A 17,416-nucleotide genomic window follows, 5' to 3' on the forward strand; every position below is an offset into this window, starting at 1 on the left:
TCATTGAAAGTGAAAGAGAGCGTATAACATCTGCATCCATAGCTGGCTTCTCGCCTAGGAGCCGCTTTCTCAGGATGACAATATGACAAGGGTGAATGCGAGTAACACCATCACAACTACTCACCTCCTTCGTTTATAGATAAATCCATTTTAGGAGTTTAACACTAGAAAGTATAATCTATTATAAATCTTTATTTTTCAATAGTGGAAACTGGGGTGCTTCAGTTTTATTTTCAGTAAACATGTATTAATGACATTAAGTTCATAAACATATGATAAAGAGGACACTTTTGTGTTCATTTTTATAAGACAGTGTCACCTGTCAATCACTACTTGCAGATTTCTTCCTTAAGAATTTTTTTTTTCAATTTTCTGATGATTAGCTAGGAAATGTATTCAGTGTTGAACAAATTTTGTGTTGATTTATTGTGTTGTGCAAAGAGAACTGTATTTGTGGTCATAAAATGAGAGTTTTAGACCACTTATTCTGATTTATTTTGGGAAAATCACTTTACTTCACAAAGCTTATTTCATTAAGTATAAACTGGAAATATTTCTAATTTCCTCAAGGTGTTACCGTTAGCTGAAATGAGGTAAATGTGAAATTAGTTTCACAATCCTAATTGCAATATAAAACGTAAGAGATATTAAAAATATGTAAAAGGGAGAAGGGATTTAGTGATTCATTTTTAAAAATACGGGAGCACAAAGAAACATAAACAGCCTTCTTTGGAGATGCATTCATGAACAAATTGTAGAGACACATCTACACTGGGAAGCTGTGGATATTACCAAATACTTTCTACGATGAGTGCAGATATTTAACGAATGTGGTTAATATAATAAACACATAACAAGAAATGTGGATTAGGCCTTTAGTTAAGCAATTAAATGTTATTTAAGCTTCGCTACTACAGAAGGAAAATATGGTTAACGTGAGAAAGTCAAACGACTTTGTGGGCTAAGTTGTAAAATAAGGACATGACATGCATCAAGTTTTGACTCCTGGCATCCTATGTAACTGCAATCTAGTTCAGGGTTGGATGACAAGTGTCTCTTTAAATGCCATTGATTTGAAGAGTCTAGCTACCTGGAGAGTGGGTGTTGAATAGCGCTCTCTCTCCAAATCTGCAGCCTAAGGGAAAGTGCCACTTTTGATGGTGAGGAAGGAAAAAATAGCATTTATTTGACATTTTTGCTATTCTTGAGCTTATTCCTCTCCATCTTTGCTCAGTTCCCTCATTTGTATAACAAAACCCACTGATCACGATACCCAAAAGACAGAAAAGGAGTATGACACAACATTCTCTCCACAAACATTTTTTTTTTTAATTTTATGAATAACAAAAAAAACATAACGTGAATTTAAAAATATGATTTGCTGAGAACAATTTTCCATTGAGAATCAGAGACGACAGCACCCCATGAATTAGCTTTTCAGCATGAGAAGACGTTTTTTCTTCTAGGCTCTTGTGCGTTTAGGTCATTCTGAAGAGATTGCAGGAAAAGTCAAAGGAGGAACATAGCCTTTCCCGGTCTATCCGAGTTCCCCAGGGTACACAATGAGCTATTTCTTTTCCTGGGGATATTGAACCAGCTCTTAAAGCTTATCAACAGGAAGCAGGCCCTGAGCCCTGTAACAGCAGGAAGTGTGAGAAACGCAACGGGAGCTTTTACTTTGGGGATATAAGAAGATTAAGTAGAAGAGTCTAGCAGGTTGCCTCAGGGTTGGCCTTAATATTTGGGAGTCAAATACTTTGTAAAGGGATTCTTGTTGTTTTTGAAGAATACAGAAAGCAGCATAATCAGATGTAAAGTGTACAAAACTTTTTTACAAGGTTCACTGTATGAATAATTTTCAGAATCTAATACTTATTGTGAGTCTGTCAACATTACTGTTCTAATGTTTTTCTTTTTACACACTTAATGTCCTCTGACCCTACCATATAACAAAGCCTCTTTACATTTCTAGGACAGAGTTTTACGTCTCCTCTTTCCTTTTTTTAAAGCTAACTTGGAACTCAATGAGACAGTTCTAAGATACCCAATTCATTATTGGTGGGACTGGGATATGAAACTGGTTCTCTCAGTGCTAAGGCCCAGTCTCTTACTACTGCCTTGAACAAGGCCTTGTTATTCTGGGCCAAAAGAAACCTGCAGGAAAAAATCTTCCGTCTATAACATCTGTGTAGAAAGCAATGTTGCCACTGAAGAAAATTGTAGTCGTAGGAGCTTCTGTCAGCTGTACTGTAGATAAAATTCTGACTTGTAAATACTGCATCACGTACTAATGGGATGACATCAGCCCAAGGATGTTTGCCTTTTGCTTCATTGTACTTTTTCTAAAGAGTTATTAAGTGCTTCCTATTCTTTCTCTAAACATAGCTCCATGACAATGCTTAGAAGAATCTTGAAGGCAAACAATCTTTACTAATAAAATTGCTATTGTTTCTCCTTTATTCCAGGTTATTATACTTAGCTGTCAGCTGCCAGCTGTGAAAACCAAACACAGGAGACGACTTATACTGCGTTCTCTTTGCTATTCTCCTTTTCTAGGTTTAGCAGAAAACTAGAGAAAATTCCTTTTATTGAAATTCCCATCATTCAAACTCCAGGTCAAGGGTAAATAAAGAAAAAAAACACCGAAACACGCTCTTCTCATCCTTAAAGGAATTATCCTTCAGAGGTCATCTTTTTACAATTGATTCTAGGCTCATTTAAATGATTTTCACTGCCTCAGTGAATTAGGTTTTATTTTACTTTATTTATATAAGTTGTGTATTTATTATAAGGAAGGATAAGAATCTAATGCATCTCAGCTACTCCTTCGAGAAATGAAAGATTAAGTAAAATCATATTGGATTTAGCATATATTTGATGAGAATCTGCTGTATGGTAAGGTGTTGTTCTATGGATAGTAAGTGGTAGAAAAATAATATGATAACAATTAGTGAATTTTTCCTTCTTTCAGGTCACAAAATACTATCGTATCCATTGTCTCTTGGGAACAAGCTAGTCCATGTTTCAAGGAACCTGCAGATCTAGGACAGAGATTGTCTACAGATTTATTTGAAGGGATTCATTAACTTTAAAACAGATATTCTCTCCAGAGAGTTGCCGACATTTTACGTGTAAACTTTATCTTCTCAATATTCCTGTAATACAAGCAGGAAAAGGGGTCATTTTTACCTAGAATACACCAATAAGGTTGATGCCTAGCGATGATTGGTGATTTATTCCAGGTAACAACAGCAAGCACAAATAGAGTGTTCAACTCTGTGCAAGGTACTGTTCTCAGCAATTTATAGATGTTAATGATCTAATCTTCAAACAACGTTTTGAAGTAAGTTCTATTATTATTTTACAGTGAAGAAATTGAGGCACAGAGAGATACAGCCAAAAGCGCTGGAGTGTTAACCTTGAGATTCCAGACCATGAGTCCTTTGATTTGTGAGCGGTGGGGACAGTCAGTGAGAGGGAGGAAAGAAGCTTATAGCTGTCCTTTACTGCAGAAACACTGATGTTGGCAGCCTGATATTCCTTCCACTTACGTGAAGCGCTGGTAGTTCATCTCTCTAGGAGAATTCTGCAGTCCTAAAAATGATATCATCTTACAGGCAGCACATAGCAGCCTGTCTCCCTTCCAATTTGAAAATCCATATCTTTGTCCTCCCATCCTACCAGTCTGATAACACAATGCCTGGAAGCTTAGAAAATGCATAGAAAGATCTGTCAGAGAGAGAGTTTAAAAGGTCACATTTATTTATTTATTAAAAAATATCAGTCAGCTGGAACTGCATCATCTCCCCAATGACTTAGAGATTTCTGTATGGAATTTATAGTCACTCTATGTGAAAAAAAGAAAAAAGCGACAAATGGAAATTATTTTTCTTCAATTTGTTTTCAATTCTTCAGGGTTTTGTCTTCTATAGCTCTAAATCAGTTTTATTCTTGGCAATTTGAACAACATCAAATAAATGTCTGGAAAGTGTTGAAGAATATTACCAAGTATAAATGCCAAAATAAGTTGTGTGTCCCAGGTAGCTGGTTTCGTAGCCCACACATTGGTTTACTTCTGCACTTGCTGTTTGGCTTTTTGTGGCAGGTTTTCCAATGGCCTATTACAAATACCGTTGTAATAGAGAGAACACTTAAAGCACGATTTCTTTCAGATAGATCTTAATGCGTATTTCTCGCAGATAAAATACTTCCAATTGCTGCAGTTAGCGAAAGAAAGGAACTTGTCTTTGAGGAATCCACAGACCTGGTTAGGTGATTCGAGTCTCTGTTCTGGCAACCTGGAGAGGCAAGTCAGTGCATCTGAGGTTAGGTATGGGGCTTACGGTGATGTTCCTGTGGGTAACTAATAAGAGGTGTGCAGCTTTTCGTTTTGTTTTATTTTATTTTAGTATGGCACCCTCCTGTGGTAGTTATGTCCTCCTACTTCAACAAAAGAGCTGTTTTCTCTCAAGAAAATATGTTAAGGTAATTTCAACAAAATGTATATTAACAAACAAACAAACATGGATACACAAAGATAGACTCTAATTTAGAATTTTTTTCCTGATTCTCAATTCTCAAAATACTAAGGCACCTGATTCTGTTCACCAGTCTCCCAGTTCTGTCTGAAAGCTTAATATGGAAATTGCTTAATAATTACTATAATCTCTTTCTCTTAGTACTCTCTAACCATTAAGTGATACAAAAGAAATGTACTTGATAATTACATGAAATTGTTCATTCAGACTCTCAAATTTTGATGTGAATGTGCTAGAGGGTAATGGCAGTGGGGCTGAGAAGGAGGAAGATTTAGAAGCCATGAAGCTACTCTTAAATTGCCTCAGCTTTAATTCCATCAGAAGCCTGTGAAATTATCATGCTGGTTATGTCTCCTAGAGGAAATCTAAGGTATCAAATAAAATGAACTTTGGAATTCTCTCATGTTTCTAATTTTATAACATTTTCCTCAGATACCTACAGGTCAGAGGAAGGAGAGGAGCCATCTTGCCAAAGCCAAGGTCCGCTGAGTCCATCCCGAGACAGTCCCACCCAGTAACCATAGCTGCGTTTGATCTTCTTCAGGCTGCCAGTGATAAAGTCCTATAAGAAACAAGACCTGAAAGGCGAACTGAGGGGGAAAAAAACCCAACAACAAACTGTCGTGAAATATGAAGTTTGGAATTTTGCCTAGACAGAAATTAATGGGAACTTGACAGCTTGAGAAAGAGAGAGGGAGGGTATTTAAAAGAAGGGATACATTTTATAGACTTTTTTCTGTTGCCGTATGATCAATGCGATGTTAAGGACTATGGGAAAAATAGGCATCTGGTATTAAAACAGTTTTAATAGATTCAGAGAGTTTTAACAGAGTTTGGTAGATAGTATATGTCAAAAAAAAAGGTAAGTGTTATACTAGACCCTCATTATCAGGAGAAGTAAAATCTCCTGGACATCATAGATCTCCTGGAGATCGCCTAGATCATTCTTTCCCAGTATACTTCAGTATGAGGAATAGTTTAGAAGATTCCAGAAGCAACTTAACTGTAGGCATATTTTGTTAGAAGAAACATTAATAACATTTGTCACCAAGTTTGCACAGAAAAAATAGTGTAAACCCATAATTGTAGTAAGTTAGTTCAAGTTGCCTTGGTTTACCGCATTTCCTTAACAAATTGTTCTCCCATTATTCTTATAAAAACGAACTTGGACTAACTATTGAATATAGCGGGCATACATTTTTAATAAGGTCAGAAATATGTAACTATACATTCTACTTCACACATATTTATGGGTAGAATGATTTCAGGGAAACATCTTATTGTTCGTTTGTTAAGATGTAATACACTAGATTTAATGTCAGTTAAACATTCATTTAGCAAATGCTTATTTTTACAGACCTCTCCATTTTATGAATCACCTCACTTTTTATACTTCTGCTTTTTCTTCATAATTATAAAATTGTTATAGGTTATACTTCTCTACAGCATCGAAAATAATAATTTTAAAACATGTATACAATTATAATGAATGTATCTCTTGGACTGGATTAGCACATCACAAAATGTTATTTCCCTTTCCTTCTCCCCTTTTTGATTAACAATAACAGATGTAGAGCTAACATACTCTCCTTGATTTCTGGATAATCATTCTGGGTTTTTTTTTTTTTTTCTCCAATTAAAAGGAAAACAAACCATATTAATGCCTACTTTGTCTGTTTTACACCTTTATTTCAACAAATATACTACTGTTATAGAATATGAAGGAATTCTGTCTTATAAGAATCAGTCCTTTCTTTTAATGGGTAACATGGTATTTTCAGAATGATATGACATCATAAAATAGTGCTTACCATTTCTTCTTTATTGTCTATTTGTAGAAGAGTAGAGCCCTCCTTCAAACAATTCTCTTTACTGGCATGCCAGATTTTGTGATTTTCAACGACATAGTAACAACTTCCTCCATTCTGAATCCAGTTGTCTGGACAAGGGCTGCAGTTATGGGCTTTGAACATAAACATTTTACCTTATTAAAGTTGTTGTAAAAATATTAGTCGCACATGTCCTCCAAAGAACCCCTTGGATCACCCCCAGTGAAGCTGAACGCTCTAACTGAATGGTTCATATGATGCAGTACTTACCAATTTCAGCTTCTCTGAGGATGAATACAATAAGATTTATGTAATTATTTCCAACTGCAATAGATCACTAAGAATTATTTTCAGGTAAAATTAATTTGGGACTATCTTTTCCCAAATCGTTCCTCTTCTATAATACTTAATCTGATTATTCTATTTTTATAAATCTTTCCTTTTTTTAAGTTTACATCATTTATAGTCTTCATTTGTTTGCTTATTGTTTAGTGTTCATTTAATCTTACTTAAGTTTAGTTGAAAATGTACTACTTGACTAAATTTTAGTCAGAAGGAGCTACAATAGGTTTTTGACCTGTCTCATCGGAAATTACTTAAATAGTATCCACTACAGGAAAGTTAATTCTCTATGTTATATGTATAATTAAATGCTAAACAAGTAACTATAGAATACTTGACAAACTATACAACAGGTAGAAATAGACTGTTTTAGGTTTAAAATGCTTGTAACACTCGTAAAGGTTAAACGGAAATAACTGTAGAATTTTTAAAAAGAACTGAATCCTGCATTGCTATAATTTTATTACAAATACTCTAATTTTCAAAATGGATTTTCTGCTCAGCGAGTTAGGTAAATTTGTAAAGAAATAGCTAAACTAAATATATTGAGGAATTTGGAGCTATAATTAAAGATACACATAAATTTGAGTGATGGGATAAAACATAGAATGTTGCTTTTTTAAAAATCTAACCTACTAATCTCACACATTTCACTTTGAAATTTGACTGTATGTTTTCTTTACCTGCATTTCTTAGAACCTCAGTATTTTCCACATACTATTGAAATATACAAATAAGATTGAACTGGAGAATGGATCAAAATTATGTGTTTCCTATTATAAAATCCTAACTACAATTTTGCAGAGGATAAAATGTGTGTCACTGTTTCTTTTGAGGAATTGGCACACACATTCGTATCTGCACAGTGGAAATTGATCTTATGTCAATTACCTGAACTTAAAGAGCTCTTCATGAGGGTTTGACAATATTTTATCTGGAGGTCAGGGTTTCTATTCCATTGTGTGAAGTTCAACAGTGCTCTCTCCTGTTGGATGAGTTTTTCTTGCTGCTTCATTGCAATAGCGGACACCTGGAACACTTCAAGCAATAACAATCATTCCTAGTAAAATACTGAAAAATTATAACAAAGTAATCTTTCAACACAGACTAAAGACAACTACATATTACTGATCATTTTCGTGACTTTAATTTGCATTATTTTAAGTTTTTATTTGAAGTTTACATTGTTCAAGAACCAAAAACTACAAAGGATACACAGCAAAAAGCCGCTTTGCCACCCTTGTCTCCTTACTCACCCAATCATGCCCCCTAAGCAGTCACGTTTACCAATTTCTTTTTTATTTTTCCAGAAATATTTTGAATTTTACAAGCAAATGAATATAAAATGCCCTCTCTTCCCTTTACACAAACAGTAACAATCTGTTTACATGGTTTTGTATCTTTTGTTTTATCCCATAAAATATATTTTGGACATAATTCCATATCAGTACACAAAAAGCTTTCTCATTCTTTCATTATAACTGTACAGGATTCCATCGTATGGATGTAACATGATTTATTTTACTCATTCTCTATTGATTTTTAGACTGTAATCTTTTGGTATAACAGAAATAAATTGTGTAATAAAGAACCTTAGTCATACATAATTTCATATATGTGCAAGTATGTTTCTAAGATAAGTTGCTAGGTCAAAGTTTATGTGCATTTAAATTGTATTAGATATTTCCAAATTACCCTCACTATATGGTGTTACAAATAGTATCTTAGTATCATTTGAATTTGCGTTTCTCTTTTTATGTTTGATGTTGAAACTCTTTTCACATACATTTAAATAAAAGTCGAGTATATTTCCTTTTCTATGAAGTGTATAATTATATCCTTTGTAATATTTTTTCATTGGGTTTCTTTTCCTTATTGTTTTATATGAGGTCCTTAGCGTGCTGTGCAAATTAATTCCAACAGGCCTAGAATCAGTCTGAGCAGTGTTTCTAAAGTTCCTGCAGGGCACCGGCCTTTGGACAGGGCATGAAACATACTGATTAGCAGTGGAACTTGGAGGATTTTTTGGCCAGATTATACTAGCTTGTCAGTATTTTTTATTGATGACATGTGATTGATGATTGCCCATGGTTACAAGGAGACCCTGTGAAGGCTCTGCTGTTGAGGCTGGTTACCTCACAGGAATATGCCTGTGTGGCCAGCAAAATATAAAATTCCCAAGCGAGACTCCATTTTGGGCTCCCTGGTACCAAGGTGGTCAATAAACATATAGCGGTTCTTGACTCAAGAGAGAGATTATCTCCTCAAGGACACTTACAGCGAGAGGAAAAGGTGTCTGCCTGCGCTTGGCCTCCCCAGACTTCTTGTTATAATACGTATCTTTGCTTTAATGTTGTTGTTAAATTGTACTTTTGGGTCTCCTCTTACACATATACTAATCCTTCTCATGTATGTTTTATGTGTCTCTCTCACTTTTCTATATTTTTCTATCTTTTCACTATTCCTTTCTTCATTCTATTGCTTCTTTGTATCTTCTGCTTTATCTTCTAGTTAATTAATTTACTCTTCAGCTGAGTGAATATATTTAATTCTTTTTTTGGGTGATAAAGCAGATCATAACCATTGCAATTTGTTAAAGCTTTATTCAGGTATAATTTATATGCAACCACACATATTTAACCAGTAAAATTTGATATATTTTCATATATATATATATTCATGCAAACTATCACCACAATCTAGATAATGAACTTATCCATCACACAAAATTTTCCTGCTCATATTATTTAAGTAACATTTTATTTTGAGTTAATTATAGATTCACATGCAGTTGTAGGAAATAATTCTATATTTTAGTTCTTTTTTGATGTGTGGTTTGCAAATATTTACTACCAGCTTATAATTTGCCTTTTTTTTTAATCCTCTTAATGGTGTCTTTCATTCACCACATTCATTAGTTCTAGGTTAAAGGGTATACCAGCTGCATTTACATGGTTTAACAGAGAGTGGTTTAACAGAGAGTTACATAATTGGTTTGAAATAAGTTTATGATCTATTAATAGTTATTAAGTGGCAGTTATTAAGTAGACATGTTGTTTTATAGAAGGAGAGAAGAGAATCAAGGAAATAAATTACTGAATTAAAAAGAAAAAAACTATACATGCCAGTGAGACCGTAAAAACTAAAAATCAGACCTCTTAGAGAGAAATAGAAAAAAAGAAGAAATAGGCAGAATTGTAAAATAATTTCCTTTTTTTAACCACATTTTAAAGAGGGAATTAACTAAGATCACAAAACGAATCTGATCAAGAATTGATCAGATCTGCATTGTTTATAATAATTGCACTAACCAAACTCCACTCCTTTCAGATTGCCATTTTAGAATAATGGATTATTAGAAAAATGCAAATGAAGTGAATATTTTTAAGGTTGGTCCACATAAAATCTAGTTAGTTCTATCTCAAATGGAGACTTGAATGAAATTTGGTTGTGCTCTTAATAGAGGATATTGTCGTGAGGGGAAGAATATACTTTGTGTGTTAAAAAAACAATTTGCATCTGCGTGTTGTTCATCTCTCCATTAACTGGTCAAGTCAGCAATCATAATAAAACATGTAATTGCGTATCTGTATCTTCTGATCTGCTTTAGTTATCAACATTGCTACTGAGAAGGAAATGCTAGAAACCAAGAACTGTGGACTAGAGAAAGCAGAGGTCTATACCCTGTCCATGTGTGAATAGTTCAAGTAATCCAGGCTACCAGTGGCTTGGATTATTTTCCTTCTTCTTAGCAAAAGGTTGAATCTAACTAGAGTACGGAGTAGGACAGTGATGTTATTTATATTATCCTATTAATAATCTGGCATGTTTAGATACTGAAAAATAATCTTTCTTTTAGGAATTTGAATTATTATTCTAAAATTTTAAATTTTGATGAACTTTGTCTAGTTAACAATATTTTTGAGGTTATTATTGCTTTGTTTATTACTACTTGAAAAGCCTTCATGACATAAAACTGTAATAAAACTGGAGAAAGAGAAATGAGACTTTTCTTTAGTTTCCCCCTAAACGGAAAGCAACATACTGCCCCTTTATTGGTGTTGGGGTTGTAATCAATTTGCAACAAGTGAGGAGTAAAGATTAAACAATATAATTACCTGGGGAAATATAAGACAAAATATTTTCAGTGCCTTCCAAAATAAAAGTATTTATTTATGATGTTATATGTTATACCTAATTGATAAACTAGGAAAATGAAAAAGAACAGTAAAAAAGAATGAAAAAAATCTAATTTCTCAGAAAATATTTTGCACTATAGAGTTTTGTAATTAGAAATTCAACTAGCATAACTAATATAGTAGAAAAAGACAGAAAATACAAAATAGTAAGGAGAAAGCAAGAAATTACTTCTACTTTTAAACCTATCACTCAAATAACAGTTGTTAAGATTTAGTTTATATCCATTGAAACCTTTTTCCATATATGCACGTAAAAAATACAAGTATTTGACCTATAGTTTTTATAAAGCTACATTTTTCTATAAATGACTTTTTTTTTTATAATTTTTATTTATTTATTTTTCTCCCCCAAAACCCCAGTAGATAGTTGTATGTCATAGTTGCACATCCTTCTAGTTGCTGTATGTGGGACGCGGCCTCAGCATGGCCAGAGAAGCGGTGCGTAGGTGCTCGCCTGGGATCTGAACCTGGGGCGCCAGCAGCAGAGCGCATGCACTTAATCGCTAAGCCACGGGGCCGGCCCTATAAATGACTTTTTAATCTGTTTCTTTCATAGGAAAATATTGCATAATTATATCTCCATGTTAATAACAACAGTCCTAGAGGACTTCTTTAAATTACTGCATTGTATTCTTTTATATCAATGTAACATGATTAATTTTACCAGTTATTTTATTGTCAGACAGGTATGAACACTCTTTTAATAATATATAAGAATAATTTGTAGTTAGTTCATTCATTACTTTCATATTATGATACTTTAATTAGAAGGATATAGATTTCATTCACTACTTTTTGTGTATATATGTATAATATGTATACACATATGTATACACATATGTGTATACACATATTATGTATGTATGTATACAGAAATATGTATACACATATTATATATATAATTTAAACATTATTGACATTTCTCTCACAATAAAAATTTTCAGGAAGAGATCATATAACACTTAACATTCTTTATTAACATGAAACATGATTAAGATGGAATAATTACTAAAAATTAAACATGATTTTTATAACTCAAAACCTAGTGGCTATGACATAATCTGTAACCAGCAGGGACAAGCAGTTAGTTAGGAAAGTTTGAAGTGAAGAAGCTGCTTCTTGTTTAACACAACTACCTTGTTTCTGTAACTGGTTTTAGTTGAAAAAAGCCTTAAGTGCTGAGAATACATAACACGACCTTGGGAAATGATAACGCTGGTCGCAATAAATAAATAAATAAATAAAAGCCACTACATTTAGACAAAAGCTAAAGGTAAAAATATTTTACATTTCTATCGTAACATTTAGGTTTTAAAAGTAGATGTTTACGGTTATTAATGCAAAACTAAAGAAAGCAAAAACTTTTATTTGTAAGCATTTTCCAGAAATTACTGAAAGTCTTAAATGCTTTCTTTTATAGCTAGCTTTCCTTTAGCCTCATCAAAGTAACATTTTCTTTATATAATTTTTATTTTGGGAGTTGAAAAAAATTTTTTCAATACATACTACATCTACGGGGTTAAAACATTAAAAAACCCACAAAAAGGAAACACTGAAATGTCTTGTTTCACTGTTGTCATCATCTATCTCACTAGTCCTGATCTCATTTTTAGTTATTTCTTATATATCCTTCCTGTTACTTTGGGTAACTTGAAGTTATCCTTTCTTAATCAATTTGTGACATAGTAAATACGTTACTTTAAATGTTGCTTCTTTTCACTTAACAATATATCATGAAAACATTTACATGTCAGTCAACAGAGAGCAGCTGCTACAGAGGCTGCTGCTTCTCTGCCCCCTCCTCCTTCCCCTCCCCCCACCCTCTCCTCCTCCTCCCCCTCCCCCCATCCCCCTTCTCCTCCTCCTTCTCATCCTCCTATTCCTCCTGCTCCTCCTTCTTGCTTCATGGTATTCCGTATTGTGGATGTACCATTGTTGATTTAAATTGTCCCTTAGTGATAAGCATTTGAGAGTTTTTAATATTTTTTCCCCCATTGCTACCCATGCAAGTTTATTTTACAGGACATAGTGACAGGAAAATTTTCCAAAAGTGGAATTTCCAAGTCAAAATTAATTAAAACAGTTTAAGATGACCCACAGTTTTTTAGGAACATAATTGTCTATTTTATCTAAACAGATTTTATGAACTACACAGAGAGGAAGACAAAATTAAGTACCCACAGGACAGCAAGTTTGTGAGGACATGGAAGATGTACAGTATTTTTTTTTTTAATTTTTTTTTTTGGGAGGAGATCAGCCCTGTGCTAACATCTGCCAATCCTCCTCTTTTTGTGCTGAGGAAGACTGGCTCTGGGCTAACATCAGTGCCCATCTTCCTCCACTTTATAGGGGATGATGCCGCCACAGCATGGCTTGCCAAGTGGTGCCTTGGTGCGTGTCCAGGATTCAAACTGGCGAACCCCAGGCTGCTGCAGCAGAGCGCACACACTTAACTGCTTGCGGCACCAGGCTGGCCCCTGTACAATATGCTTTTATAAGCATCCTTAGTATGTACTATATGCTGTTTGGCAATATAGTAATTGGTGATTGGAGACTATAGGCTTATTTTTATATAAAAAACTAATTCTATATCCCATTTACTTGACCATATTGCTTCAAAATGTTGCATCTTCAGTTAATCTTGTTTTTAATTGAAAGAGTTCTTTACACTTCAAATTTGTTTTATCTTCTTACCCCCAGTAGTTCATATTTATAAAACAACATTGAAATTTATTATATAGAAGTGCTATTTGAACCATGCCTTTTAACGTTTGCAATGTCAGTTGCATAGGGATTCTTGCATTGTTGTTAGAATGGAGATGGCAATATTCCGTAAAGTTTTCAGGTTTTACAGAAGACACTGGGTTATTAGAGGTTAATAGACTTATCTGTTAGCTGTCTTTCAACTCTGCAATCCACTTTCAGTATGTCTGTCTGATAAATAGATATTTCAATGTAAGGTTCCTTAAAAAAATGAACTTGCATTTGATTTAAATTTATTTTTGGATAAAGCACAGAAGGAGCATAGAATGAGATAAGGAAAGCTTTCTGGAAGTTCTAACATTTGTTGTGGGCTGTGTAATTATATGTGAGGTGACAGACAAGGTAACAATTATTTATTGAGCTCCTAGTAATTCTTAAGACATTTCTCTGAGAACCATCAGGAAAATAAGCTCATAGCTAACATGAGCAAGATCAAGTTTCTTATACCTTGTAGAAGCAAATTTGAACTCATCTCTTCCTCATTCTCAGAACTCATAATTCTCTCTCACTGGCTAACATCTACTAGACAGAGAAATGATTTGCCAAGGCATGCAAGAAAGAAGAGTTATCCGGACAATAACCTTCATCTTTGTCTTTCTAAGCGTATTTCTTAGTGCTAGCATGAGTGATAATAAAGGTTCTTAGTCCGTTTTTTGGAATCTGCAGCTCTGTAATTATTATATCTTATAACAACTTCACTTGCCAGATATGGGAACATGTCTCAAGTTTGGACTAAAAGGAATAAAGAAATGTCGTTAAATATGGCCGAGATAAAGTTCTCAGGTTTTCATTACACATATTAAATTGTACCTTACCTAATATAAAGTGAAAAACTCTTATTAAAATAATCTGCATAAGTCAAGTTTAGAATAAATGTATATTTAGAAAAGGAAGAGCATATACTGGAATCTTTCAGCTTGCACGCTTTGGCATGCTAATATGATTCACAAATTACAGCATAATATACATAATTACTTACATTATTTTTCCCAAAAAGACCTATGGCGTTAGATTTGAGTTAAACAACATGCAATTGAACATTAAAAGTTATCAGTGGCATCCAAGTGCTTAGCGAGTGATATCAAATAAATGTCCCATAACTTAAATTAGGAAGCCATTATTTTATATGACTTATATACATTTAGATGTTTCTAATTGATTTATTTATCCATTTATGAATTATGAAGTTTTGTTTATAATGATATATATACATACTTGTATATAAAGCTATATGTAGTATATAATACATATATATATAGATTATTTTGAAGATATCCTTTCGTACTTACACTTGATGCCCAAGAAAATGGAGGTTGTTATTGAGCCCACGCAGAAAATACATGCAATCACTATCACAAGACACCATGTTCCTAAACAAGGAATAGGGACAATGAAATTTAGTTTGAGAAAGTAGATGAAAGATATGGGCCAGGATAAGACAAGACTGAGAAAAAGAATGAATTAACATTAGGCATTCCTACTAGAGTACCGCTGAGGCCTTTTAACTATGTGTAACAGGTAAAAGAGAATTCAAACTCTTTGAAATGCAAGTTATAACATGGATAGCATTTAATTTGGAAACATGCCAAATAGAAGAGATTTAATAATATACTTCTCTAACTCTTACACGATGCCAAAAACTTACTAACTAGTTGCATGTATTCTTTTCCAACTTTCAGAGATTATAACAAACCAGGCAGTAAGTTTAAGTTTTGAAAGCAAAAATGCCGTTTCACATCTCCTCATCTCTTTGCAGTGTCACTTGAACATGATTGGTTCAAAGATACTTCCTCTTAAACACACAGTTTGGGATGAGAAATATGTTTTTCCAGGTAATTTTGCAACTATTCAGGAAGGAAAAATGAAGAATGTGTGATTTGTTATATTCTTAGCACTAACCAGACAAAAATATGTAAAATTTATCTTTGGATAGTGTGGTAGGCTGAATAATGCCTCTGCCCAAGATGCCCATGTTCCAATTCCTGGAACCTGTAAATGTTAAATTATGTGGTAAAAGAGACTTTAAAGATGTTATTAACCAAATGATCTTGGAGGGAGATTATCTGGACCCTTATAAATGAGAGGTAAGAGATCAGAGGGACAGAGTGCGATATGATAATAGAAGCAGAGAGACATTTGAAGATGTTATGCTGCTGAATTAGAAGATGGGGGCAGGAGCCATGAGACATGGAAAGTAAGAAATGCAGCTCTAGAAACTGGAAAAGACAAGGGAATGGATTCTCCCTTAGAGCTTCTTGAGAGAATGCAGCCCTGCCAACACCTTGGTCTCAGCCCAGTGAAACCCATTTGGACCTCTGATCTGTAGACCTGTAAAATAAATTTGTGTTGTATTAAGCCCCTAAGTCTGTGGTGATTTGTAACCTCAACAATAGGAAACTAGTACAAATATTAAATAATAAAGACAGAACTGATTACTATAGCAGACAGCTCTAGGCTGATAAGATTTTCCCAGTGTTCCAACCTATGTTTTCTCTTTATTTCTTAGTACGTTATCAGATCAATTTCAGGGTGTTTTATGCAGGAACTGAAATAATTTAAAAAAATATGATTTCTTTTCTTACTTTCCAAATCCAGGAATTCTTTTTCTTTTCCAACAAGAGAGAGAGAATAAAGGACCACATACTTGTCGAGTGCATTGCTCTTTTCCTTTTCACCTTTACTTAGTCCTCCTCCACTTTATTTCATTGTTTAATGTTAGCATATCATGCACAGCATCATACACTTCAGAGGGTTGTCTCATTAGAAAAATCACCTTGGGCTCATCATACAACAAGAAACAAAACATAAACTGCAAAGTTTTGAACTAAATAGTTAGAACTGGTTACCTGAACATTTGGTGGAAGGCAGATGTTTCTGGTAAGGGTTTGATGTTGGATTATCCCATCGAAGAGAAGTATACATTTCTTCTTCTTGCATATCTGAGATGCTTTGATAGGTAAGGCAGTCCACACGAGAAGCTGAGACAAATAACTTCTTTTGTAGTCAGGAGCAGATGGGTGAAAGAACTGAAATTGGCTACTTTTTCACTCCAGTGAGAAAATATGTTTGGGTTTAAGGAATAGAATAAATGCATCTTCATCCAGAAAGTAGAAGTTTATGAAGTTTAAGCCAAAGCACAACTTGTTAAAGAAGGAAATGAGAAAGAAACTGGACTCAAAATTGCCAACGATAGAACATCTTATTGTTCTGGTTTCTAAAATGTAGCAGATGTTGAAAGTGATAGCACCAGATTACTGTTATGATGAGAAGGATAGAAGTGCAAAGAATGCACTTATGTTTGGTAGAGGACATTAAGCATAGGGATGACCTAGATAGCAAAGATCCGAGGATAGCCCACATTGAGCAAACCAGGGTGTTAGGAGTTGTAGATCACTGAGTGTCCTTAAACAAGAAAGCTAGGAAGGGATTTCATCCCTAAAATAGATTTACACACTGTACTCCTTAAGGTAATGCAGTTGCTGTGATAAGTAAACCTCAAAATATCAGTCATTTAACACAATAGAAATTTATTTCTCACTCACATAATATTTTAGTTCCAGTAATCCTGGTTAGTGGGTAATTTTGCTCCTAATGGGACCTGGGCTCCTATCTTATGAAACATTGGAGTCCTCCGCTTCTAGCTATTGGGAAGAAAAACAAAAGATGGCATATGCACACCTGCTTCTCAAAAGCCATAACCTAGAAGTAACATATATCACATTCACATCCACCAACGGAATACTCA

The 17,416-nt window shown here is 34.0% G+C and overlaps 1 protein-coding gene across 1 annotated transcript; it reads right to left on the reverse strand.

Annotated features, from left to right (window-relative positions):
• Positions 1-4,168: 4,168 nt before the first annotated feature.
• On the reverse strand, positions 4,169-16,657 carry CLEC9A (C-type lectin domain containing 9A). The gene is made up of 6 exons (XM_058557420.1): positions 16,518-16,657; positions 14,961-15,041; positions 7,601-7,747; positions 6,350-6,501; positions 4,979-5,100; positions 4,169-4,298 (listed from the first exon to the last, which is right to left on the reverse strand). Exons 1-6 carry the CDS (start codon positions 16,606-16,608, stop codon positions 4,169-4,171), a joined length of 723 nt encoding a protein of 240 aa, XP_058413403.1. The 5' UTR covers positions 16,609-16,657.
• Positions 16,658-17,416: the final 759 nt, after the last annotated feature.

The sequence above is a fragment of the Diceros bicornis genome, chromosome 17, assembly GCF_020826845.1.
Source record: "Diceros bicornis minor isolate mBicDic1 chromosome 17, mDicBic1.mat.cur, whole genome shotgun sequence".
In the NCBI taxonomy this organism is placed as follows: Eukaryota; Metazoa; Chordata; class Mammalia; order Perissodactyla; family Rhinocerotidae; genus Diceros; species Diceros bicornis.